This window comes from Setaria viridis, chromosome 3 (genome assembly GCF_005286985.2).
Source record: "Setaria viridis chromosome 3, Setaria_viridis_v4.0, whole genome shotgun sequence".
Classification (NCBI taxonomy): Eukaryota; Viridiplantae; Streptophyta; class Magnoliopsida; order Poales; family Poaceae; genus Setaria; species Setaria viridis.
The window spans coordinates 6,403,789-6,431,189 of record NC_048265.2 but is presented as its reverse complement, the minus strand read 5'-3'; the positions used below and the strand labels follow the sequence as shown (position 1 = coordinate 6,431,189).

General features: G+C 46.7%; 4 protein-coding genes across 5 annotated transcripts; 3 read left to right on the top strand and 1 right to left on the bottom strand.

The window, feature by feature from the left end:
* The first annotated feature begins 391 nt into the window (after window positions 1-391).
* On the top strand, window positions 392-2,716 carry LOC117846809 (glutathione S-transferase). The gene is made up of 9 exons (XM_034727899.2): window positions 392-750; window positions 833-877; window positions 959-1,044; window positions 1,134-1,205; window positions 1,432-1,491; window positions 1,570-1,645; window positions 1,910-1,971; window positions 2,213-2,272; window positions 2,384-2,716. The coding sequence occupies exons 1-9, from the start codon at window positions 666-668 to the stop codon at window positions 2,483-2,485; spliced, it is 648 nt and encodes a 215-aa protein (XP_034583790.1). The 5' UTR covers window positions 392-665; the 3' UTR covers window positions 2,486-2,716.
* A 935-nt stretch (window positions 2,717-3,651) lies between these two features.
* On the top strand, window positions 3,652-6,714 carry LOC117846808 (glutathione S-transferase). 2 transcript variants are annotated; one of them, XM_034727897.2, is made up of 9 exons: window positions 3,655-3,943; window positions 4,503-4,547; window positions 4,872-4,957; window positions 5,077-5,148; window positions 5,373-5,426; window positions 5,505-5,580; window positions 5,830-5,891; window positions 6,185-6,244; window positions 6,346-6,714. In XM_034727897.2, exons 1-9 carry the CDS (start codon window positions 3,862-3,864, stop codon window positions 6,445-6,447), a joined length of 639 nt encoding a protein of 212 aa, XP_034583788.1. In that variant the 5' UTR covers window positions 3,655-3,861; the 3' UTR covers window positions 6,448-6,714. The 2 variants fall into 2 exon arrangements, with proteins under 2 accessions (XP_034583789.1, XP_034583788.1); XM_034727898.2 differs by lacking the exon at window positions 5,077-5,148 and having other exon boundaries at window positions 3,652-3,943.
* Window positions 6,715-8,436: 1,722 nt separating this feature from the next.
* Window positions 8,437-13,658, top strand: LOC117850719 (leucine-rich repeat receptor protein kinase HPCA1). The gene is made up of 18 exons (XM_034732581.2): window positions 8,437-8,714; window positions 8,797-8,917; window positions 9,033-9,104; window positions 9,289-9,363; window positions 9,464-9,535; window positions 9,636-9,797; window positions 9,876-9,950; window positions 10,037-10,108; window positions 10,212-10,286; window positions 10,378-10,446; window positions 10,546-10,620; window positions 10,701-10,772; window positions 10,955-11,092; window positions 11,182-11,672; window positions 11,777-11,941; window positions 12,037-12,176; window positions 12,295-12,750; window positions 12,965-13,658. Exons 1-18 carry the CDS (start codon window positions 8,630-8,632, stop codon window positions 13,436-13,438), a joined length of 2,889 nt encoding a protein of 962 aa, XP_034588472.1. The 5' UTR covers window positions 8,437-8,629; the 3' UTR covers window positions 13,439-13,658.
* A 10,654-nt stretch (window positions 13,659-24,312) lies between these two features.
* On the bottom strand, window positions 24,313-25,634 carry LOC117847572 (uncharacterized). The gene is made up of 2 exons (XM_034728795.2): window positions 25,130-25,634; window positions 24,313-25,011 (listed from the first exon to the last, which is right to left on the bottom strand). The coding sequence occupies exon 2, from the start codon at window positions 24,814-24,816 to the stop codon at window positions 24,436-24,438; it is 381 nt and encodes a 126-aa protein (XP_034584686.1). The 5' UTR covers window positions 24,817-25,011; window positions 25,130-25,634; the 3' UTR covers window positions 24,313-24,435.
* Window positions 25,635-27,401: the final 1,767 nt, after the last annotated feature.

Here is a 27,401-nt window from a genome sequence, read left to right as displayed (position 1 = left end):
GCCCCGGCCACGCCGGCTTCCACCACCCGGGGTTGCTATACGGCGCGGGCGTCCCCCGTCGCGTTCTGGACCGGGGCGCCGGGCACGTAGGCGCACACCAGTCGTGGCTTACCCGCACAAGAGGAAGAGGACGAGGACCCAGATGAGATGATCTTTACGGTAGGAACTTTGCAACAGATCGAGGAGGTCTTTCCCAATACCATAATTGTCATGTTGTACTACAAAATCATGACCTCTCTTCACAATTCCTCGCCCTCGACTCAGGGGATGGCGGAGGAGACGCCCTGGAATGAAACAGCACACCTGCCCCCCCCCCCCCCCCCCCCCCCCCCCCCCCCCGCCCCCGACCTGCCAGGGATGAGGACTCTGTGGTGGCGGGTGCATACTGCCTAGGAGAAGGAGCAGAGGTGGGTGGGGGGTCGTCGTCTCCAGGTCGAGGCTGCGGGGTATCTCACGGACAGCCCCAAACCCATCAAATCCCCAGAGGAAACGGGTAAATTTGGATCCGTCGCTGTCCCACTCCTCAAACCAAACACACCATCTATTACTCCCTCGGTCCCGGATGTCTGAGCCGAAGCATTCTTCTTCGCCTCCTGCTGGTACGGTGTATCATCGTGTCATCCACCTGCCGCTGCTGATCGGGGAGGACACGGAGGCTGCTTGCCATGGCGACCGCGGCGAAACCCGTGCTGTACAATGCCTTGATCAGCTCCTGCTCCCACCGTGTCCGCATTGTGCTCAACCTCAAAGGTCAGCGCCGTCATCCCTGGGGTCGGAGCTGCCTCGCAGAAATTTATGCTTCTTTCTTTCACTAGTTTTCTCGATCATGAAGGTGTGGATTATGAGTACAAGTCCGTAAATCCCAGGACAGATCCAGGTACCCTCAAGCATTGATTTCCACAAGTTTGTGTTTTTTTTTTGAAAAGTTACGCTACTTACTTTTTTCGTTTCTTTACAGATTACGTAAAAATCAATCCACTGGATTATATTCCAGCATTAGTAGATGCAGACGTAGTTGTTTCCGATTCTCACGCCATCACATTGGTGAGTTGAAAATCTTGCTTCAATTAATCTTCTCTCCCCTGCCATCCATTGCTAGTCAGTAACAGGTGTCTTGCTATTATGTTGAACAGTATTTGGAAGATAAATATCCTAAGCATCCTCTCCTACCTAATGATCTCAAAAGGAAAGCTCTTAATCTTCAGGTAATGTCCAGATATTTTAGTTCTAGTCTATCTACAACTAGGATCACCATTCTTTAAAGATGGGGATTCAAGCATTATTCAGCATTTGCCCTTTTTCAGTGTCATATGTTACACATCTGCATGCGTTTTCATTTGAAGGAGTTAACATTCTTCTTGTTATTCAGCACATGTATTTATCTGTATCTCCATTTCAGTATATCTGTTACTTGCCTATTGGGTTTTGCAGATCGCAAATATAGTTTGTTCAAGCATTCAACCTCTTCAAGCTCAAGGCTATGCCATTATTGTGGGTATTACCAGTAGCTAGATTCCACTAAAGATGTTATAGGTATGTGCAAGATTAAATTACAGAACTACTCTGCAGGGTGTGCATGGCGGTAGGTTGAGCCCCGATGAGAGCCTTCAAGTGATTCAGTATTATATTGACAAGGGATTCAGAGGTGTCATTTCCCGTCAATTTTTTATCACAATGTAAAATTATTTTTATCAGGCATATAGATCAGAGTTTTATTGTCAAATCTAACAATGCAGTTGTGTTGGCAATTATGCTATTTATTGTAATTGGGATGCAAAACATTTGTTAGCACTATAACAAAAATGGACCTCCAGTACCAAAAACAACAAAAGCATACTTCGTCTCAGTTGTTTCTTTTTTAAAAAAAGAAGTGTTACTTACAGTACTAATTTTGCTTTTACTGTGTCAGCGATCGAAAAACTTTTAGAAGGATGTGAGAGTAAATATGCTACTGGGGATGATGTCCAATTGGTTTGTTTCACTAACTCATACTTCTATATTGATGCATGTTGTGTTTCCCGTGATCAATCACCATGATATGATCCTCAAAAGGCTGCATCACCAGAATGAAAAGACAAATTTTCTCCAAACTATATTTCAAAACTCCTTACTTCACTTGTTCCTTCCTCACCCAGCTTTGTGAACCTGTCTAGTGTCTTCTCACTTGTGATTTGAACTAATCTAATTTTTCATGTTTTGTGTTTTTCAATAGGGAGATGTGTTTCTAGCACCACAGATCCATGCCGGTATACATCGCTTCCAAATTGATATGGTACCATACTTTTCATCTGCTATTCCCTCCCCTGCAAAATATAAACGCCAATGAGCAGTATACTCTCCTATATTGTTCATAAACTGTATTCTGCAACTTGCATTCTTGCAGTCAAAGTACCCAATTTTAGCAAGACTTCATGATACATACATGGAAACCCCAGCCTTTCAAGATGCGCTTCCTGAAAATCAGCCAGATGCACCTTCATCATGAAAGTCAAGATTACAAGCAAGCTAGACCAATATGAATGTTTTTCATTAACAATTCAGAAGGGCAGTCCCAGCTTCCTTCAATACCCTTGTTGAAGGCCAGCCGACCCTTGTGTATCATGATTCAACAGTCACTGTTTGACATTTTAGCTGTTCCCTAATAATGTGTACACTTTTAATGAACCATATATCATACATGCTGTTCATTCTGAAATAGCACAGTAAGTTTTAACAATTGTCTGCTGCAATCTATTGATCTTTTGAACATTCCAAGCATAGTCAGATGATAAATGTGCAGTTTCTAGCACAGGGGCTAGCTGTAGTCATCGAATGGCCACACGGTTACTTCTGGCGACATAAAGTTTTAATTGTTTGACCAAAGCATTGGCGGGGTGTTCTCTCTAAAAAAAAGGATTGGCGGGGAAAACAATGCATGTTTTTTTTCAGGTCTTGCGTCCTGTATGCTTATCGCAGGAAGACTAGACAGTTTGTCTCTAACAGTGCAGGCCTTTCAGGTCAGTGCAAACGTATGTGTGCGTCACCGGCGAACAAAGCTAGACAGTTTGTCTCTAACAGTTCACGCCAGGCCTGCACACGATTGGTTCCTTGCTTATTTTTAGCACGTGTCACATCAAATGTTTAAATACGTATTAAACGTAGACTATTTACAAAACCCATTACATAAGTGGAGACTAAACGGCGAGACGAATCTATTAAGCCTAATTAATCCATCATTAGCAAATGTTTACTGTAGCAATACATTGTCAAATCATGGACTAATTAGGCTTAATAGATTCGTCTCGCCGTTTAGCCTCCACTTATGTAATGGGTTTTGTAAATAGTCTACGTTTAATACTTCTAATTAGTATCTAAACATTCGATGTGATGGGTGCTAAAAATAAATCACAGGAACCAAACCAGGCTAATAATAAAGATATAAGCATCAACACAACCATCTATGCCATCCTCTAAGAAATTTTGCCTCTTCCTCTCCTTTTGACCATGCTACTACCATACAAGTAGCATAGCATGGTCCAACAATTCTTTTTTACTCGTCCTCCCCTGGTGTCTCTTCCTCTGTTTCCCCTCTCTGCAATCAGTGATCCTGACTTTCTGGACATCTCGTGGGACCCACCTGACAGATATTCAGACTTTGGCGAGTGGTATCTTTCTTCTCTGTTGAATTCAGGCATTCAGCCCTGCTCTATCTACTCTGCTCACGAAGGGGTTAGGAGTAGACTGGAGACTTGGGCTTCACTTCACCTGCTCCTCAGAGTTCAGGCTCCACGCAATTCGACTTCACCTGCACCTGCTGCTGCATCTCGTCGTCATCTGGTAGTTCAGTTGCTGCTGATTGAGGAGGACGAGGAGGCAGCGGCCATGGCAACGGCGAAGCCCATCCTGTACGGCGCCTGGATCAGCTCCTGCTCCCACCGTGTCCGCATCGTTCTCAACCTCAAAGGTGAATTACTTACTTTCTTCAAACTATGGAGTCTGGTTGGCTCTCAGGCCTAGCTGAGCTTAATCTTATTCAACAATTCAGATAGCATAGGCACAAGGAGAACTTGTCTTCTAGTTGCTGAATAAAGTCAAACTGTTCTTCTTTTTCAGTACAACATATAGTCTCAAGCTTTGCAACAAGCAGGTTCGGAGTTATCTATGTTTTCTCAGATTCTGAAATATTTTTCGAATAGGGATGACTGCAAATGCTAGCAGTTGTGTATTTTTGAGTTTCAAAAATTATGAATAGTTCAATAAATTTGACAAGGCCAGGGATATTTTGTGTCGATATCTGTCTAGTGATAGAATCGGAACGGTAACATGCAGTACATATTTTTAGTCTGCACAGGTGCTCGTGCTCCCACTGGTCCATCCTTGAGCAGTTCTTAATTCTTTTGTTTGAATAACCTCATGTGTTCCAATGTGCAGAAAAACTCTGTTGAGAATTTAGCAAGTTAGATTGTGAAATATAAGGTCCATTTGGTTATGGCTAATTTCGTCATTTCTTCTTTATTTTGAAGGTGTGGATTATGAGTACAAGTCAGTAAATCCCAGGACAGATCCAGGTAACTGCGATGCCTTGACACATTTCTTGCATTGCAGTTGCCATCTCATTCATGCTTTTACAACCAATGAGAACACAAGAGGGATCACACGGTGATAGAATTAGAGTTATGTTGAAGTTTGAGGCCCAGTGTGCCCAATAATGTATTAGTGGATTTCCTTTGCCGATTATTGTTTTGGCTACTTTTTTGGTTCAATTATGAATTCTTCTACTAACATGGATTTTCCTAGTACCTTCATATTCACACAAGTTCTTATACGTGTTTTATTTTGTGGAAAGTTCAAGGTTTGATGGCAATTGCATTTCTATGTCTTTCCTTTTGTAGATTATGAAAAAATCAATCCAATAAAATATATTCCTGCACTAGTAGATGGGGACATAGTCGTTTCCGACTCTCTTGCCATCTCATTGGTGAGTTCAAATGTTGCTTCAGCAGGTTTTCATTGTGCGGTCAAGCAAATATGTTCTTTTGACATGCCACTGCATCCATTACTAGTCACTAACAAGTGCCCTGTTATTGGGTTAAACAGTATTTAGAAGATAAATATCCTGCGCATCCGCTCCTGCCTAAAGATCTTAAGAGGAAAGCTCTTAATCTTCAGGTCATTTCCAGATCAAAGTCTCTCTGTATATAGTTAAATACAATCTGAGTGACAATTTGTATGTGGGGGATTCAATTGGTATCTGCTATTTAGTTTTTTCAGTATGTTATTTTGCACATATACTTGCTACAAATTGGTGATATCATTTGAAGAGGTCAAACATTATTGTCATTTAGCACCTACGTACTGCATATCCTTTTCAACAAGTCTGTCTCTTGTTGCAGATAGCTAACATAGTTTGTTCAAGCATTCAACCTCTTCAAGGCTATGCTGTTATTGTGGGTATTACCAACTGCTAGTTCCCACTCATGACGCCGTGGGTACGTTCAAAATTAATTTACAGAACTACTTTGCAGGGTTTGCATGAGGGCAGCATGAGCTTTGATCAGGGCCTTCAAATAGTTCAGCATTATATTGACAAGGGATTCAGAGGTCTCATTTCCTACCACCTTTTTATTGTAAAGTAAAACCATCCTTGTTTTCAGTCACACGATTGAAGTTTTCAAATGTAGCAATGTAATTATATTAGCCCTTATGTAATTGGGATGAAAGTTCTTAAGATCACTACATACATCCGCCTTCAATAATAAAATATACAAAAGCGTGATTCATGCACCTGCCTTTTTTTCTCTCTTAATATTACTTACCGTGGTACTATCTTGATTCAACTCTCTGTGTCAGCCATTGAAAAGCTTTTGGATGGATGCGAGAGTAAATATGCTACTGGAGATGATGTCCAATTGGTTTGTTTGGCTGACCTAAATTTATATATTATGCATGTTACTTTCCCTTGACCAATCACTTTGAAACGATCCTCAAAGCTGAATCCCCACCTCGATCATACATAGAAATTTTGTCCAAACTACATTTAAAACTTCTTGATTGACTTACTCCTTCACCCAACTTTTGTGAACCTGTCATCTTACTTGCATCTAGATAAGATTAATGTGCAGTGAAACATTTTTTTTATTTTTTTTCTGCCTTTGCAATGTGATTTGAACTTATCTTCTGGTACATATTTTTCATCTATCAACAGGGTGATGTGTTTCTAGCACCACAGATCCATGCCGGCATAAATCGTTTCCAAATTGATATGGTACCCAACATTCATCTGCTAGTCCCAACACGTTAAATGCTTTAGTGTTGTCCTGCTGCTTATTCAGAAAGTGGTTTCAATACACGCTTGCTTTCTTGCAGTTGAAGTACCCGATTTTGGCAAGACTTCATGATGAATACATGGAAATCCCAGCATTTCAAGCTGCGCTTCCTAAAAATCAGCCAGATGCACCATCATCATAAAGAATCAAGATTATCATGCTAAATTAAAATGCATGCTTTTCGATAATAAATTGGAAGGGGAGTCACTGCTTCAAAACTGGGCCGTTTCCTAAACAGTTTGAGAAACTTGTTGTTTCCTAATAATGTGTACAGTTCATGGAGACTCCAGCAAATGTTTGAGAAATTTGTTGTTTCCTAATAATGTGTACAGTTTGAATGAAGTCTTAATGCTGCATATTCTGAATGCAGCACAATAATTGAGGTTCTAATCAGTTAACAACTGCAAAACTATCCATCTATCGAACAGACAAAGCACAGTCAGATGATAAATATGCAATTTGTCATGGGCAACAACATATTAAATTGTTGACGTTGCATATCGTTTTGCAAGCGAGCAGCTTTCTAGCACAGTTGCTAGCTTTAGTCACTGATGGACCACATCCAATCCTGTAGCTAGACCATTTTTGCTCATCACATCCATCTTGAAAACGATGTTAAGGATAACTTCACCCCCAGATTTTTCTGAACTACTGCAAAAGAAGAGAAAAAGGCATTGGACACTGAGAAAAGTTCTCAAAGTACTACTAAGAAAAATAGCAGAAATCAATCTGCGCTAAAGAAAGTGCAAGCCGACTTTGAAAATAAGTTTTCTGAATTACAGTAAATTAGCTCATTAACACTAAAAAATACAAATATTGCGATGTATCGCATTAAAAGCTGTCCACTGGACCATTGCCTAGTAAGGCAATAACATCATAACTCATAAGAGATATTAAATATGGAATGCGACATGCATATCTCACTTCACTGCCTTTGAACAATTCTTGGCAGTGGATAAAACAGTCCCTCCAACAGGATAATGACTTCAGATCACATAATCAACCCACCTCATGTGACAAGACCTGGCCTAAAGCTTGAGGCACAAGTGTCAGTAAGGGAGCATTTTTTATGTCTAGGGACCTTGTGGAGATGATGCAAATGCTGCGTATTGACTTCAGCTCATCGCATAAAAAAATGCAAATAGATTGTTTTTAGTGTTTTTTATTACCATTCTGATGTGAGAACAAGAATACGAGATTAATGCATCTTTTTTAAGTACATGATGCACGCACGCGCACACTTGACGGAATGAGGTGGCGTTTCATTGGACGCCATGGAAGAAACTTGAACACGAGCACACGTCAAACTTGTATAATAATAGACTGATTCTAACAAGAAAGTTGATAGTGCATACATTAATTTGCATGGATTGTCACGATGTTCCTGTTATTTCCGTTTGATAACAAGGAAGAAATGGTTCCAAAAGCACAACAATCTGATCAGAAATTGACGCCTGCGATAATGTTAAATAAGTCTCTTGCCCTCAAGCAGTTCAAGTTGCATTGCTACAGGCATCCTGAAATGCTTCCAGGAACTCAATTCCGTTCATGATTGAGCGGATCAAAATATCAAATGATGCAGCTAAGTAGCCAAAGCCAACTTATTAAGCTTCGCTGTCAGCATTAATTTTAGTGAAGCCCTTCTATGCATCAACCAGCTAGAAGTTGCAACCGTTTGTTGGAACCCATCATGCGGTTGAGTGATGTATGAGCTGGCCTGTGATTGGTTGAGCTCATGTTACAGAGACGAACAATTGAAATGTTCTTCACCAAAGAAAAAAAATAGCTAAATACTGGACACCTAAAGCATCCAAATATTCCACTATTTTGTTCTTAACTACTTGTATGTATACATGCAATTGTTCCCCAATTCCCTCCTCTGTTTGAGGTCAAAGACGAGCGCACATGCTCTTGCACCACGCTCCTATCAGAGACTAACCTTCTCCCGTTGAGCAATCGCGACCTGGCACCCAACCACTACATTAAAGGCTATAATAGCGTCAATCCTGTCATTTTCTTAATGCGAGTTGCACACCATTGACTTCATCTCGTCTCCCCCCCCATTTTATTTTTTCTTAAATTTAATACAAGGACTTGGCACGCTGGCCACTTATTGGACGAGCTGAGATTACAGGTTCATTCTAATTCATAGGAGATGAAGTGTATGTACCTATATCTTGACCCGTTCCAAATGAACATGATGCTTTCTTCCCTACAAGACATACCAACCAATATGACCTCCTGCAATACGACCAGAGCTTCTGACCTTGCAGAAGATGAGCAACTAAGAGCATTTCAGCGACATCTCAAGAAACTGCCCAAGCATGGGGCTTTCTCCATGGCTTCTCTTCTTGTTCAGTGTTCTTGTGCAGACTTCTGCAATCTTGGCCGATACGGATCCGGGAGACTGTATGTCTCTGTTCTTCCTCCAGTGTTTGTGATTTCAATGCTAATTTTCTCATTTTATTGCTCTTGTTGTCCATCTGCACAGCTGCTGGCCTCACTGCGATTGCTGCTAACTGGAAAAATAAGCCATCAAACTGGAATGGCGATGACCCGTGCAGAGACAAGTGGATCGGGATAATTTGCACTGGGAACAGAGTCACTTCTATGTTAGTATCAGCATCACAGAAACATAAGAAACATAATTCATGGTTTCTGTTTCTTCTATCTAGATGAAAGAGATAGCTCATATGTTGTTTTTCTCCTTTGCTGGATGTTTTGCAGAAGACTATCAAGTTTTGGACTGTCAGGGACTCTTTCAGGGGACATTCAGACTTTGACGGAACTCGTATACTTGTATGCAATTTACTCAATCAGAAAATCAATTTTTTTATTTTAAATATCATTTTAGTTTTAAAAGAACTAAATTGGTGATTTCCACCAAAGTTTAGTCACATATTTTTCAATCAGGCATAAACATGTATATACTGAATTTAGTATGGCATGCAAGCAAATGAGGTAACTGTTCGGTTTGCTTCAGGGACTTATCCTACAACAAGGACTTGAGTGGTCCTCTACCTTCAACCATTGGATCCTTGAGTAACCTCCAAAACTTGTGGGTAGTCAAACTTGGATGAGTTCAGTTGGCTCACTGCCTTCAGAATTGCAGCGCATAGATTCATCTTGGACTTATTCTACCTCGCATTTCTCTGCAGAATTCTTGTTGGTTGCAGCTTCTCTGGTGAAATACCAAAAGAATTAGGACAGTTGTCAAAACTTATATTCTTGTAAGGAGCTCACAACTCATACTTGGCTTCAGTACAACATGATTGTTCATCGGCATTATGATAAAAATAAGGTAGTATTCATTAAACTCTATGCCTGCAGATCACTGAACTCCAATAAGTTCTCTGGCTCCATCCCGGCATCACTAGGCAACCTCTCAAAGCTATACTGGTTTGATCTGGCCGACAATAAGCTCACTGGAACACTTCCCATATTCGACGGGACAAATCCTGGGTTGGATAATCTAACAAATACAAAACACTTGTAAGTGCATTACTCAAATTATATTCCTTAATATCTGGAGATTTTTGGAGTTGTAGTTTGATGATCATTTTGTCACAGCCACTTCGGGATAAATCAGCTCTCGGGAACCATACCGAGAGAGATTTTCTCCTCAAAAATGAAGCTGATACATCTGTAAGAATAACACAAATTCTCAACTCATAAGTTCCTTACTTTTATTTTGAAGCTCAGACAGTGTTTGGTTTGTTTCATGTCTCAAGGCTTCTCGACAACAACAACTTCTCTGGAAGCATTCCCCCAACATTAGGACTTCTTAACCCACTAGAAGTTCTGTAAGTAAAGTACATCATCTATATATTGTTCACAGCTGAGAAGAGAAAATGTAGAGATGTATTAGTACGTATTGATTCTGATCATGAAGTTATATCGGCACAGGCGTTTCGATAACAACCCCCAGCTGGGTGGGCCAGTTCCTAGCAATATCAACAACCTCACCAAGCTTGCAGAACTGTGAGTCTGTTTATGTGTGTATGCTCTTGGTCAGTATCAGTTCTACAATACTAGGAAGCTAACTGCAGTATTATTTTTTTTTCTACATTAGGCACCTAGAAAACTGCAAGCTGACTGGTCCACTACCAGATCTTACAGGAATGAGTGCACTCAGCTTTGTGTAAGTGATATGCCCAAATTTCGCTTTCTGAATTCATGACATGGGTATCCAGCTTCTGAATCTGTCCAGCTTCTGAATCTTTCTGCAACCTTGTTATAGGGATATGAGCAACAACAGCTTCAATGCATCTGATGCACCATCCTGGTTCACTACTTTGCCATCTTTGACCTCACTGTAACTCTCTTTGCTCTACTCATACCTTTTATGCTACTTCATTTGCAGCAATTTTTTTTCTGAATTTTCATTGAATGCAGATTCCTTGAAAATCTGCAAATTGGCGGCCAGCTACCACAAGCTCTCTTCAGTCTTCCTGCTGTCCAGACATTGTAAGTGATTACATCAGCATGATCATCAAGTCCAGAATGTGTAGAAAGACAAAAACACTGTGATGGATTATTTGTACTGAGAGTCTGAGACTGCTACTCGGTTCATGTTCAGCCAAGAATGTACAAACAGATATGCTCAGAAAAATCATGTTCAGTTCACTGATACTTCCTGAAAACCGCAGGAGGCTCCGGGGCAACCGTTTCAACGGCACGCTAACTATCGGGTCGGATTTCAGTACTCAGCTCCAACTAATCGATCTTCAGAACAACCAGATCTCAGCCATCACTGTTGGGGGATCACAGTACAGCAAGACACTCATGTGAGAACAAACATTGCTCTGTCTTACAAGTTACAATGTGTGCGCTGATCTTGTTCACTGCTGACCTCCACTCCCTTTGACACCCACAGACTTGTCGGAAACCCGATCTGCGTGCCAGGTAGCACTGACAATTACTGCGTGGCACCAGGACACTCTAACCCGACGGCGGCGCCGTACTCTACCGCCAGGAACTGCTCGGCGGTGCCGACCCCATGCCTCTCGAACCAGCTCCTGAGCCCAGCCTGCATCTGTGCCGTGCCGTACAGAGGCACCCTGTTCTTCAGATCGCCATCGTTCTCCGACTTGAGCAGCCCCTCCAACTTCGTCCCGCTGGAGCAGGACATGAAGACCAAGTTCGCGAAGCTGAACGTCCCGGTGGACTCGATCGCCATCCATGAACCGTTCTTCGACTCCAACAACAACCTGCAGATGAGCCTTGAGCTGTTCCCGAGTGGCAAGGTTCAGTTCAGCGAGCAGGACATTTCTGATGTTGGGTTCATTCTGAGCAACCAGACGTACAAACCGCCAGCCATGTTCGGCCCGTACTACTTCATTGGGCAGCAGTACAGTTTTGCCAATGGTAAGGTCATTCAGAAAATGTACTTCAGAATTCAGATAGCGTAGCACACATCCTGGTATGGTTACAGTTACACTCAGAGAGATCAACCATTTTCATGTGTCTAGATTTGTTAGTACCATCGACATCGAAGAAGACGAACCGCTTACCGCTTATAATTGGAGCCTCGGCTGGCGGTGCGGTTCTTGCTGCAGCAGTTGTTGCCATTGTTGTCTGCATCGCCAGAAGGAAGAGAACACCCAAGCGGACTGAAGACAGGAGCCAGTCTTTCGGTCAGTACTGAATGTTACAACATGTTCTGAATCTCTTTCAGTACAGCTTCTCTGCTGTATGGTGGTTGCTGACCGAGGCAGCTCTGTGTGTGCAGTCTCCTGGGACATGAAGAGCACCAGTGCCAGCACTGTCCCCCAGCTCCGCGGCGCGCGCATGTTCAGCTTCGACGAGCTGAGGAAGATCACCAACAACTTCTCCGAGGCCAACGACATCGGGAACGGCGGCTACGGGAAGGTAGTGCTACTGCTAACAATTCAGTGAACTGTAATGCTCATGTGATCATCATCAGAGGTTAACTAATTAGCAATGTTCAAAGTTAACAATTCTGATCGATGAACTTGATTGGCTGCAGGTTTACAGAGGGACGCTGCCGAGCGGGCAGCTGGTGGCGGTGAAGAGGTCCGAGCAGGGGTCGCTGCAGGGGAGCCTGGAGTTCAGGACGGAGATCGAGCTCCTCTCCCGGGTGCACCACAAGAACGTGGTGAGCCTCGTGGGCTTCTGCCTGGACCAGGACGAGCAGATCCTCGTCTACGAGTACGTCCCCAACGGCACGCTCAAGGAGAGCCTCACCGGCAAGTCCGGCGTGCGCCTCGACTGGCGGCGGCGGCTCCGCGTCGTGCTCGGCGCCGCCAAGGGCGTCGCCTACCTGCACGAGCTCGCCGACCCGCCCATCGTCCACCGCGACATCAAGTCCAGCAACGTCCTCCTCGACGAGCGCCTCAACGCCAAAGTCTCCGACTTCGGCCTCTCCAAGCCCCTCGGCGAGGACGGCAGGGGCCAGGTCACCACCCAAGTCAAGGGGACAATGGTCATTACCTACCTTTCTACTACTGCTTTGTGACAATACTACATCTCTATCAAGTTTCATGCACCGATCAGTTCGTACTATCGAGTTTCATGCCCCGACCAGTTCATTCTATTGAGTTTCATGCACCGACCAGTTTGTTGGTAGCCGTAGTAACAAACTTTTGATAACTAATGTTGGATCGGTGTGACACGTGTCGATATTATTGTCATTGCAGGGCTACCTGGATCCTGAGTACTACATGACGCAGCAGCTGACGGAGAAGAGCGACGTGTACAGCTTCGGGGTGCTGATGCTGGAGGTGGTGACGGCGAGGAAGCCGCTGGAGCGGAACCGGTACATCGTCCGGGAGGTGAAGGCGGCGGTGGACCGGAGCAAGGACATGTACGGCCTGCACGAGCTGGTGGACCCGGTGCTGGGAGCGGCGCCGTCGGCGCTGGCCGGGCTGGAGCAGTTCGTGGACCTGGCGCTGCGCTGCGTCGAGGAGGCCGGCGCCGACCGGCCGTCCATGGGCGAGGTCGTCGGCGAGATCGAGAGGATGGTGAAGATGGCCGGCGGCGGCCCGGGGCACGAGTCGGCGTCCGAGTCCATGAGCTACGCCAGCCGGACGCCGCGCCACCCATACGGCGGCGACAGCCCCTTCGACTACAGCGGCGGCGGGATGCCGTCCACGAGGGTGGAGCCCAAGTGATGAAGCGCGGCGAATACTCGAATCATTAATGTATAGGGTACTTAGTTACCAAGCATGCTGTGTAAAATTTGGTTAAGATATGTGTGTGCGCCTTTGGATTAAGAAACTGATTGTTTTGGTTAGGAGATTGTTAACTTGGTAGTATTTCGGTTCAGGTTTGTTATACAGAAAGAAATGAACACAAGATAGCAAATGCAGAAATGATCTTGTCCTTGTTTGATTGCTTGTGAACAATTTCTGGTTTGATGAGATGTGTCCATTGTCATACGTTGTTCTACCAAATGTGGGGACCAATGCGTGGTGGGTATGCTGATTTCTGTGATTTGTCTCCTGAGAAACTGCAAGCTCTGCAAACTGTCATGCCTGATGAATTCTGAATTATGCTTTTTTTTTGAGAAAGCAAATATTTCCATTTCCCAAAGGTTTTCCCGACATTGTTACAAAGGCAATTTTTGAAGAACTTCCACACTAGGGGAAGGAGGGGGAAGGGAGAGAGCTAGAGGGTTCTGAATTATGCTAACTCTGAAGAACCGCACGGCTGCCCATGGTTTGCATGTTGTCTGATCAACGCCATGCCGTGTTGCATGTACCTGTTTATCTAGTGCTGATGAACAGAATCGTCGAAGGATATCCTCAAAAGAACAGGGAGTATAAAATATCAGGATTTCCATAGAATTTGTGTCAGTTTTCTGCATTAGAACCTTAGTTTGTCTGACGTGACCTAGGTGATTCTTTCAAAAGAGGGAACAGGTCACACGCACGTTGAATCGTTGATCCAAGCTGAAGTTGCTTTCAGGAAAACAACACCATAGTCACTGCTTTCAGTTTTCTGTATGACTGTTGCGTCCAACGTTCCAAGTTATCACAACAGCCCCTTCAGTTTTACTCAGCTCCTTTTGAAACCTCCAGATGAAGCCATCTAGTATCTAAAAAAGAGCATCCCTTCACTTTTTTCACGGTAATACTAAGAGTCGGGCATCCAGCGCGAGTTAGAAATACCGGACGCTGACTACGGCCTCAGACTCCGAGCGAAATAATATCTGCTCGGTTGCTTCTTCCTTGTTCTTATCCACTCGTTTTTCATCCTCGTATCCTCCGCGCTCCGATCTCCATCACCACTACTGCTGATGGACCACTACCGCCACGCCCGCGCTGGGGGAGGGCCTGGCACCGGTCGCCCTGCTCCCGAAGCACCGGGGTGCGCCGGGTGCTAGCCACCGGCCTTGCTCCAGGGACAGGCCAGGCGCTGGCCACCGCTCCCGCGAGCGGAGGGGCTTGGCTGCTCTTGCGACAGGGGAAGGGAGCCGGGCGCCGCTCGAGCACTGGGGCGCGAGTCACCGCTCCCCTGTGGCCAGGGGCGAGCCGCGTGCTGTGGCCGCTAGGTGCCACACCCGGTTTTAAAACAAAACCAAGTGCTGCACATATGTATGTTAGGATCTAGTTTCATACATACAGTGACATCATCATGAATAACAGTAACAATATCACCTAAAGAAATATAAATAATGACTTACGAATCTATCAAGGTATACAGTTTAATCCTAGAAACGAAGACTCCAAACTTCATAGGCAATCGACTTGGGATCGCGCACGCCTAGAACTCAACATCAACTTCAGCAAACTTCACACACCTTATTCTTCTGAACAACAGTTAGTAGATTACACTTATGGTTGGTACTCAGCAAGGCCACAAGAAATAGCCAGAATAATGATTTAAGTCCATCTTCAAGTTTATTAATCATGTGAGGGTATAGACCGCTCTTGACCATGAGCACGACTGATATATTAATTTTAGACACTCTGCAGAGGTTGTACATTTTCACCACAAGTCGCGTAAAAGTTCGGAAGAACTTTAGACCCAACCATGCTATGCAAAAGTAGGCACTTATCACACTACCGATGTGTGATTGTATAGGGATGCTATGAGGCCTTTACAAAGATTCCCCGTTAAGAAGTAGCCCGCTAAGGTTTCCAGATTAGTAGCAGAGCATAAACCTCTCTCAAGACTGCGAAGCTACCATAGAGCAGATCAGTTTAAGGGTCGGGTTATACCCCATCTGCCACCGTCCCTCTTGCCCTTTCGGTAAGACCGCTTCAAACTAGAGTCTCTAATTAATTAATCAAGACTAGAGCCATGTAGTTCTTGTGGTTGCACTGTTTTCCTGGGTGGTTCTCCGTGTTCCAATTAATGCAAGGTATTTTTGTAAATAAGCATAGATAGAAAGATGGTTAGGGACACTTGCCTTTGTCCAAAAAAAGTTACTCTTACTGCTCTTCAGCTCTTGCTCTCTTGGAACTCTTAATCTCCAAAACTTTCGAACAACAATCCTTCTACTCGAAGCAATCATCGACACAACTGTACAAAGCAAACAAGTATAACTAAAAATAATACACCAATCAAAGAAAAACTTTAAAAGAACGTACTAAAGGATAGGGGTCGATTTTAGGATCACAAAGGCACATAAAACACTAAGAACAATGGTACCATTGAAATATACATCTATCGGAGAAACATTTTATAAAGGAAAAGACAAGAGCTATATGCTGCAGTTATTTTAATTAGAAAATATATGTAAAGAATACTTTTAGAAAATATCCTAAGTGAGAGTTAATTCAGATTATATTTGTATCTAAAATGAAAAGATGAAAAGACGATGTAAAATCTAATCAACTTTCATTTATAAATATTGATGTATAAATTATGCCATTTAAACTTTAACTTTGAAAAATAAATTATATATAATAACATCTAATTGCTATCTTTATATGTCGTGTTGAACTAAGCAAGTTAAATTATGCGATGGAGGGAGGAACGGAGGTGAGCTGAGCTGGAAGAAGAGGTGGGCCGGATGGGAAGTTGTCAGCCTGCATAAGGTTTCAAAGAGGTTTCCTATTAATTTAGTTGATGTTTGAATCCAAAATTAAAATGGATTTCAAATTTGGATTGTGCTTGAGGTGTAGGCTTGAATAAGACATAGAATATGGACTTTTTGAAGAGTTTAGGAGTTGGGGTAAGGTGGGAAGGAGTTAGGATTGAAAGATCCCTATAGGGTTTTGGTTGTAGGCAATATTCAAGGGTGGTTTGACTATTAGTCCTTGGACTTAGAAGAAGGATTTGGAAGGGAGGTGTTGAAGGAACAACCAAATGCAACATATATGTTGGTTAATGAAAGGTTAGTTTGTGAAAACGATTTTGAATATTTTGGAGAAAAGGAGTTTAGTTTGTATTTAAAGAAAATTTTTAAAAAGTACGTATTTTTAAATGCTCTAAAAATGGGACGTTACATTAGCCATATTAGCAAAGAAAGGATTTTAGTGCCAATGTAACTGAACTGTGTCAATGAAATCTGGAAAGTCTGCCCAATAATTTTCAAATATGAATATCGAAGCTTTTGGAACGTGAGAGTCCATTCTGACAACATATGGGATATGGTCAGAAATTGGCTTTGAGAGAGGTTTGACAAAGGTAGCAGGAAAGGACAGGGACCATGATGCTGATGTAAAAACCCAATCAAGCTTCTCGAGCAAAGGATCATCCTGTAGTTACTCCAAGTGAAATGCGTGCCCTCAAATGGTATATCAATTAAGTTCAGATGTTGAATAAGATCATTGAAAAGTAGCATGTCACTGACACAACCCCAGGCTTGTTTGTATCTGTTGGAGATCGAATAGAGTTGAAATCCCCAACTAAAATCTAGTCTTCAAAAGAGGAGGCATCAAAATTGTAAAGCCAATTAACAAAAGCAACTTTCTTAGCAGGGCAGAAGGTCCATACACATTAGAGACATGAAACACTGCATCAGAGGCATTCGAACTGAATTTCATGGTGATGGCATAATTATGTCAATAAGGATTGACTATCTCATACGTATCTGAGTAATTATGTCGCATTATTTAATAAACCACCATAATCCTCTCTATGATGGGAAAACCATATCTGTGGAGAAAGCATATCCCTATGAAAAACCGTCTCTGTAGAAGTATTTGAATTTGAATTTTTCGGAACCAAACATGATGAATTCACAAGCAACCCCTCTCATTTGAGCACCCTTTTCCTACCCAATAAGAAACCGACAGCGTACATCTGAAGCTGATGCAGAACGTATTGGGCCGATCTACGCCACTTATCAATCAAATCACGCAGTTGAGAATCTATCCTTTCGCTTCCACTTGGTAGAAATAGCTGGCAGTGAAGTTTGGCCAATGAAACTTGTTGGCATTGTCGCCCATGGGCTTCTTGGGAAGAGATGGGTAGTGGGGAAGACTATTAAAAGTTTAAAACCAATGCACCTGGTATGTTTTTTGGCTTCCGGTTACTGAATAGGGACTTTCGCCTTGTGGTCTTTCTGGTTAACAGAGGTGATCTTTAAAATGTTTGTAAGATGCACCCCATACCGAAAATGTAATATCCTCCAACGTGTCAAGAACTCAAGATGATTAGTATTAGGAAGCATATGTGTATATTAGGATGTATTTATCTTTTTCTTATGCACTTCATGTATTCCTTATACTCCAAGCCATATTGGCCATATATATAGAGGTCACCCCTCCTCATTAGGGTATATAGTATTTTCCCATCTACTTCTCTACATGGTATCACGAGATTAGTCGTGGGCCTCCTCTCCCTGCGCCTTCCCCCTGATCCGCGCAACCCTAGGCGGCACCCCTCTTGCTACATTGCCGCCACCCACCCTCCGCTGCAAGAAGAAGTGGCAGAAGAAGGGCGGCGGCAGCTCTCACGGCGCCGGGCCCCCACGACCCACCGGCCCATGGTTCTGCTTCAGTCCAGGGGCTAGCTCCTACGGCACCACGGGCTTCCAGCAGGCTGGCGGTCAGCATCGTCGGGCGGTGGGGGCTAGCGCGCTAGCGCCCCTGGTCTCCTCGGCCCCCCCCCCGCAGGCCCACACCACCTACACCCCTGTTCAGGCGCCCACTCAGGCGTCAACCTGGGACCGGGCGGGTTTGGTTGCTGCCCTGCACCAGATGGCGCTGCAGAACGGCGGTTGGGTGGTTGACTCAGGCGCATCCGGCCATATGTCGTCCTTGGATGGTATTCTTCTTTCCTGACTCCCTCTCTCTCACTTCTCCATTATGTTGGTAACGGTCACACCCTTCCTATCACATGTCGGGGCAACTCCACCTTTACCACCCCCACCTCTCACTTTCATCTTAACAATATCCTTGTTGTTCATTCTCTTATTCGTAATCTGATTTTTGTTCGTCAGTTTACTAAGGACAATAATTGCACCATAGAGTTTGACGCTTTTGGTTTTTCTGTCAAGGATTTTCCGACCAGACGAGTGATTCTTCACTACAATAGCACCGGCGATCTTTACACCATATCTCCAGCAGCCACTTTTGCAGCGCCCCACGTCGGCCTCGCCATCTCCTCCAGTTTGTGGCATCTCCATCTTGGTTATCCTGGTTCTGCCGCCATCGCCACACTTAGACGAACTTCATCCATTGCTTGTAATAAAGATAGTCATACTCTGCCATTCATGTCAGTTAGGGAAACGTGTGCGGTTACTTTTCTCACATTCTAACTCTCGCAGTTCTGCTCCATTTGAGTTAGTTCACTGTGATGTTTGGACTTCTCTCGTAGCTAGCATCTCTGGTTATCGCTACTACCTAGTCATTTTGGACGACTTCTCGTATTTTTGTTGGACGTTTCCTTTAGTTCACAAGTCTGAAGTCGCCTCACACATCACTGATTTCTGCGCCTATGCTCACACGCAGTTTAGTCTTCCTATTCGAAGCGTCTAAGGGGGTGTTTGGGAGAGGGGTGCTAAACTTTAGCACCCCCACTTTAGTCCATTTTAGTCACTTGTGCTCCCAAACAGGTGAGCTAAAACTGGTGGACTAAATTTTAGCCCCCCACTAATCCTTTAGTCACTTGGGGGTAGCAAAATGGACTAAATGGACTAAAAAATGGTCCCCCGGACCACTTCCCCCTACCCCCCTCCCCTCTCTCTCCTCCCCTCAGTCTCTCTCTCTCCCCGCCTCCTTCGCCCGAACCTCCGCCTCGCCACCATCCTCCTCCGTCCGGCCACCACCTCCGCCTCACCGCCACCGCCTCCGTCTCCGGCCGGCCCCACCACCTCCGCCCGCCCCCACGGTCTCCGCCGGCCCCGTCCACCCCCGCGGCCTCGCCTCGCCGGCCACGCCGCCGCTACCTCCACCCCCCCGCACCTCGCCTCCACCGGCCCCACCGCTGTGCCCCTGCCCTGCCTCGCCTCGCCTCCGCCCGACCCCGCCACCGCCGTCGCGGCTGGACCACGGCGCCATCTCCGCCTCGCTCGCTCCACCCGGAACCTCGTCGCCACCGCTATCCTCCGGCTCGCCTCGCAGGCCCCGCCACCGTCTCCGCCTCGCCTTGCCTCGCCTCCACAGATCTCGCAGGACGGCGTCTCTCTCTCTCCCCGCGAGGTCTCCAGTGCCGGTGCCGGCGCCCACTCCCGCGGTGGCCGCCGGAGGGCGCCGTTGTGCACCGTGGCGGCGGTCCTATCTGTCGTGCCGCTGCTCGCCGCCGTGCGGCGCTGGCTGGCGACGAAGGGGTTGAGGAGGAGCGGGTGGCGATCCGGAGAGGCAGCTATGCAAGGGTAAAAGGGTCATTTGGCACAGCAGTTGCTAAACTTTAGCCTCCCTCCCAAACACCCCCAAAGACTAAAGTTTAGCACTCTTTTTGAGAGGGCTAAAATTTAGATTAGGACTAAATTTTAGCACCTTCCTCCCAAACAGGGCCTAAGCTGACAACGGACTGAGTTTGTTAATAAGACTCTCACATCCTTTTTGACTTCTCGAGGTATCCACTTGCACCTCTCGTGTCCCTACACTTCTCCCCAAAATAGGAAAGCCGAGCGTGTCCTACGCACCCTTAATAACGTGACTCGCACATTGCTCGCTCACGCCTCCATGGCCGCCCCATACTGGGCTGAGGCGCTTACCACCGCCACCTATCTTCTGAACCGACGCCCCTGTTCTACCGTTCAGAATGACATCCCCTACCGCCTCCTCTACTCCCGGCCTCCCGAGTACTCTCACTTGCATGTCTTCAGTTGTCTTTGCTACCCCAACCTCTCAGCCACGACACGCCACAAGCTTGCTCCTCGCTCCACAGCCTGTGTCTTCCTCGGTTATCCCTCCTCTCACAAGGGGTACCACTACCTTGACTTGTCCACCCGTCAAGTCATCATCTCTCGCCATGTTGTCTTTGATGAGTTCGTCTTTCCCTTCTCCTCCCATCCTACTCAGCCATCGCAGCTCGACCTCCTTTTGTCAAGCCCCTCCGATGTTCCTACCTCCACCTCGGTCGCTCCATCATATGATGTTGAGCAGCCTCAACCCTCACCAGTTGTTTTGCAGGAACTCACCAATGACGACCCCGCCATCCTGTTCCACGAGCCGACCGTGTACCCCACTCCATCTACGGGCGGGTTGCCGCTCTCTACCGCGCTCCCGACTGCTCCGACCGTGGCGCGCGCGGTCGCGCCCTCGACTACTTCGACCGCGACCGTAGCGCTCCCGACTGTTCCAACCGCGACCGCACCGCGCGCGGGTGCACTCCCGACTGCTCCGACCACGACCGCGTCACGCGCGGGTGCAGCCCCGATCGCACCGTCCGCACCGGCGCGCGCTCCGATTGGTCGGGCGAGTGCCCCGAGCACACCAGCGAACGCCTCAACCGTACCAGTGAGTGCTTCGATCAGTCGGGCGAGCGCCCGACAGCACGGGCGAGCGCTCCGATCGATCGGGCGAGCACCCCGACTGCACCAGCGAGCGCTCCGATCAGTCGGGCGTGCGTCCCGACCGCGCCAGCGAGCGTTCCGACTGGTCGGGCGAGCGCCGACGGTCCTCCCCCTACGCCCACGATGCTCGTGGCCCTAGCGTCTTCTGCCCCCTGCTCGTCGCCACCTGCCCCTCCGCGCCATGTCACTCAGTCTGTGACCAGGGCAATCCAGCGGCGCCATTACCACGGCATGACAGCCTCAACTTCTTCTCCGCCCTCTCTGATTCCTGCGAACTATCGTAGTGCTCTGGCTGACGCTAAATGGCGTGCTGCCATGGTCGACGAGTTCCAGGCCCTCATCAACAACGACACCTGGCGCCTCGTCCTGCGGCCGCTCGGTGCCAATGTCGTGTCAGGCAAGTGGATCTTTCGGCATAAGTTCCATGCTGATGGGTCCCTCGCCCGGCACAAGGCGCGCTGGGTGGTTCGTGGCTTCTCCCAGCATCACGGCATCGACTACGACGAGACCTTCAGTTCGGTCATCAAACTGGCGATGGTACGGACTGTCCTCAGCATCACCACTTCTCGCGCCTGGCCGATCCACCAGCTAGACGTGAGTAATGTGTTTCTTCACGAACACCTCGTGGAGACTGTCTACTGCCAGCAGCCTCCCGGCTTCGTCGACCCCGCCGCCCTCGATCACGTCTGTCTCCTGCAGAAGTCCTTGTATGGAGTGAAGCAGGCCCTGAGGCGTGGTACCAGCAGTTCGCCTCCTTCCTTCGCCAGCTTGGCTTCGTTGCCTCCACCTCCGACACCTCCCTAGGAGCCGAGCATCGTCTACCTGCTGCTCTACGTCGACGACATCATCCTCACCGTCTCATCCTCGACTCTTCTTCAGCACATCATGGGGCGTCTTCACTCCGAGTTTGCCATGAGGGATCTTGGTGACCTACACCACTTCCTTGGCCTCTCCGTCACATGTTCCTCCCAGGGCCTAATCCTGTCTCAGCAACAGTACGCCCTGGATCTACTTCAGCGTGCTGGCATGACTGAGTGTCACTCTACAACGACTCCCGTTGACACTCATGCCAAGCTTTCGGCACATGACGACGCCAAGCTCCAGGACGGCTCTGAGTATCGGAGTCTTGCTGGGGCTCTTCAGTACCTCACTCTGACTCGACCTGACCTGGCGTATGCGGTTCAGCAGGTGTGCCTCTTCATGCATGACCCACGCGAGCCCACATGGCCCTGATCAAGCGCATCCTACGCTATGTGAAGGGCACACTCTCCTCCGGGCTTCACATCAGCACCGGTCCTGTTCAGTCTCTGACTACCTACTCCGACGTCGACTGGGCTGGCTGCCCGGACTCTAGACGCTCCACCTCCAACTTCTGCATCTACCTTCATGACAATCTGGTGTCTTGGTCCTCCAAGCGCTAGACCACGGTGTCTAGTTCCAGTGCTGAGGCAGAGTACCAGACTGTGGCTCATGATGTGGCAGAATGTTGCTGGCTGCGTCAACTTCTTTAGGAGCTTCATGTCCTGCTTACTTCGGCCACTGTTGTCTGCTGTGACAACATGAGTGCTGTCTACATGACAGCCAACCTGGTGCATCATCGGCGCACGAAACACATCGAGATTGATATTCACTTTGTTCGTGAGAAGGTGGCCTTAGGTGAGGTCCGGGTCCTCCATGTGATGTCCTCTCACCAGTTCGTGGATATCATGACGAAGGGCCTACCAACTCCTTTGTTTACTGAGTTTAGGTCCAGTCTGTGCGCCCGTGATCCTCCCGCTTCGACTGTGGGCGGGTATTAGGAAGTATATGTGCATATTAGGATGTATTTATCCTTTTCTTATACACTTGATGTATTCCTTGTACTCCAAGCTATATTGGCTATATATATAGAGGTCACCCCCTCATTAGTGTGTGGTGTTTTTCCATCTACTTCTCTACAATTAGAGCAACAACACTATCCAAAATTCCAATTATCAGCCTACCTGATGGGATGTTGACACCTTTGCGCAAGGACGTTTTGTCTCTCCTATGTGCCGCGTAAATTATATGTCAAAATCTACCGATTACACTAACTAATAGTTTCAATTTTCATACAAATGCATATACACTCACAAATAGAAAATGTAACTTCTTTTTGACTAAATAGAAAACTATAACTTGAAAAGTATAATTTGGTTAAAGCAATAGAGCATATAGATAAATCCAATCAAATGCAATAGTCTGTTGGACCTAATAATTAAGGACGTTGCTAGTGCCCGGACGTCCGATAGGAACTTTCCCATTGGATGCTCCGTTGCAACATTTAAAAATAACATCTGCAACATCGAAAATATGGGGTTGCAATATTAAAAAATATGCAAAAAATCGTTCAATGTAAACATCGTTTTTGATTAAAAAATTTCCTACCGCAACATTAAGCGCATGTTTCAGGCAACATTTTCAAAAAAAAATCACCATATGATAGGTTAATTCTTGCAACATGTGTGCGAAGCATATGCAACATTTAGATCTACTTTGCAATATCAACATGAAATACTTGCAACATTCTTCTGAAACATCCGAAACACGTGAAACATACGCTTGCAACATGCAGAAATATCTCGTCAGCCATGGAGATCGCTTCCTGCCGCGCGCGCCCATGGCTGCCGGCCTCGCTCACTGACAGCCCCGCCGTGCCATGTGCCATGTGCCATGCCGGGAGGCGGTGGACGGCGAGCTCCAGGACGGCGATGTAGAGGAGGTTGGGGCCACGCCCGAGAGGATGCATATGATGAGCTCGAGGCACGGGGCCTCCATGGCTGGCGAGGCAGGGGCGAGGTCCGGGCGCGGCGCCCGCCATGGTCGGGGGACGGGGTGAGCAACGGGCGTGGCAGCCTCCATGGCCGGCGGGGTGGGCAAGCTCTGGGCGCGACACCCTCCATGGCCGGTGGGTCGAGCTCGGGGGCCCCGGCGGCAACAGGTACGGGTGGCGGTATCTTCAGGAAGGATAAGGATGGATCGTGGTTCGTGGGAGAGAGGATAATGTGGGAGTAAAAAAGGTGTTTGTGGGATCTACGCTAGATATTTTTGGTGGAGCGTCTGACGTGTCCGGACGTAAGAGTCGTAGCATTTCCCAATAATTAATCTCAGTTTCAGAAAAAGAGAACAAATTTCCATTTCCTTGACTCATTTTATGCCATACACAGAGAGAAGAAAAAGCTGGAACAAAAAGAATGTCAGATTCACAACAGTACAAAAATAATTACTAAGTAGCTAGGAGGAGTCCATGGTCCTGATATCCGACGGCACGAAGGTGGCCAGTGCGGCGAGGAGCAGGAGCAAGCACACCGGCACAAGCAGCAGCAACGGCGGCGGGGGCGGCAGCGGCGGCAGGACCAGCGGCAGGACGATGAGCGAGACGGCGACGCAAGCCAGCACGAGGAACGCCTCCGCGCTGAGCCCGCCCGCCGGCGGCGGCGGCTGCTTCGGCGCGTGCTGGCGCTGCCCCTGCTTGGCCGTGGTGGCTGCGCTCCGCTGCTGCCTCCAGACGGCCACGGCGGGCCTCCCGCCCCGCTGCCGGCTCGGGTTGTGCTGGCCTCTGGTGAGCTGCTCGTCCGCCGTCTCCATCGCCATGAGCGACGCAGCAACCAGCATGTAATGCGCGCGCAATGCGCAGACGAGTTTCGATCTTCTGACGACGGACAGAATCAGGAATCTGATCTTTGGTTTTTCTGGAGGCTGCCCGTCGCCAATCTTGTAAAAAAATGAGTTCTTTCCTTAACACTCTGACGACTGCAGCGTCCAAGTGAGAGACCGTCACCTGCTCTGGGGGATTTGAAGCAACAGTATCTGCTCAACATGCAGAAACAAGAAGTACGACATCAAGAACTACTCAACACAATCAGACTTAGGATGAACACAGCAGGTAGCAAAGATTAGACATGAAGAAAAGGTAAATCTGTTGCACCTCTGATCTTGAGCCCGTGGCGCTGCCGACTTCTCCCCTTTGTTGGATGATTTCCCAAGCGATGGAGGACTGTTTCTCCAGATTAATAGCACCACCACCACCACCCTGGACGGGCAAGAACACAAGCGGAGGACGGCAACCCGCCGGAATTTCCAAAAGGCGCCAGCCAAGGACGGAGGGGACTGATAAATTTGACCAGGAAAAAAAGAAAAGGCGGAGCTGGAACAACCACACCAGCAGAGACTAGAGAGAGTTGTGCAAGAACAACTAACAAAGGCAGAGCTTGTGCAGATGATCGAGCGAGAGAAAAGCTTTTGGCGGCGTGGGTGGGGGCGCGGGAATCGATCGGCAAGGACGACGAGCGTGGTGGGGAGGCCGCCGTTTTTATCTGTGGACTCGCGATGCCGGTTTTCAAAACCAAACCATGGAGTGGAGGTGTGGCGGGGGCGGAGGAGAGGACAGGTGCGCTGCATCTCTGCATCCAGAGGACCAAGTGGAAGCCATGGTGGGGGCCAGGGGCCTTTCCTACTTGTAAGCCACAACCCTTTTGCCTTTGGTTACATGCATGGTTAGTAGTATGTCCAGAGACTCCAGAGGGGCAGCCACAAGTAATTAACAGCTTAATTGGCTGTCATATACTCATATGTGCTGTGATGGTGTAATATCCAAGATGGTCCTTACCATAAGGGGAAACTCCAATTTGAGTGAGTTCGATGTTCTAATTTTTAGGATGAACTTGGCATAAAATAAAAATGCAATGAATATTTAGTATTTAATAGAAAACATAAAAGTGAGCGCACCGGAACAAAATGGGTCAAGTTTGAATATGATTTCTTTCTTGCTAGGTTTGCTACATAAGCAGGGTTCACCGACAATTCTACCATAGATAGGCCGTTCACCACACGGCTGGAATTCTATTCTATCAATGCTGAAAATTCTTTCCATCCGTTCGAGTGCCCAAGACAAGAAGGAGATATTCTTCCAAAGCACTTTTGGAAAAAGGAAAGCAGGCATGATGTAGGATCCCTAGGTGTTGAAGGTTCCTTCCCCCTTTGCCACACCTTCATATGTGTTGTCAATGGATTTTCTTCGGTCGGTTTCGGCTATCATATTCATAGCACACTCTCTTCTTACATCTAAATGAGAGTTGAAACTTTTCTGAAAAAGAAAAAAATTGTGCTTGAGGTTAATTTGCAACCCATCTTCTTCCCGGTGTTCCATGGTACACATATTTCAATTAAACTCACTAGAATGTTGCCTGTAGAAAAAGTCAGGCTCAAGAATAATATAGGAGTCCGGCCAACTCAGTGATTCTTTGAAACTTTTAGTGAAACTTTGTTATTTTTTTAGGTTCCTCTCCCCTTTGCTGCAACTTTCTGTGCTATTCCATCGGTCGATTTAATTCAGCTGGTCTCGCTTCTCACATACACGCCCTCATCCCACCATTGTCCAAGTAGCATGGAAAACCTTTTCGATAGGATTCTAAATGTGCGCTGAGACTTTTCTACAAAGGAAAAAGGTACGTCGAGATTGATCACAATCCATCTTTTTCCCTGTTAGGGGTCTTTGGCACGGCTCCAGCTCCTCCTGAAACGGGGAGAAGTTAGAGGAGCCACTTTTTTTTCTTCTGCTTCTTCATACAAAACGGCTCCATACCTAGAGCACTAGATAAGCCGAAATTGTTTTTAACTAAACTGTTACTTTTGGTAGAGGTTCAGCCGGAGCCGCTGGAGAAGCCGGGGCTGATGCCTTGCTAAAGTGACCTATTCGAGAATCTATAAATATGAAGTACACTGGATAGGACCCTACATGTACGTAGGAGCAGTACATATATAATGGAGACACTTCCCTTTTCCAAGTAGGGCAAGTAGGGCATTAATTATGTTAAGTCTTAAATCTTCTGATACATAAAGAAAGAGCCGTTATAATACAATATATGGCTTGTCTAAGTTTACCTCGAAAATTTGAGCTTTGCGTTCAGCCAGCGGTGGATGATCTAGGATTTTCAAGATAGCTTATGGTGCAATAAAAAGATGAAAAAAAGGTGTTATTTCAATGCATGCACCTGGTCGATCATGAACGCCCTTGTTCATGTCGTGCCCCACGAATCTGAAGGCTTTATGTCTGCAGCAGCCTCCATGAGGCCATTGCAACCACTCATCCCAGCCAGCAGGTTCAGAGGCTGAAGTGAGTACGCGCTCTGCTGACCTGGAGCTACTGTTGGAGCTTGCATTGACACTGCACCGACCTGCCAGCTCTCGCCACCGTCCTA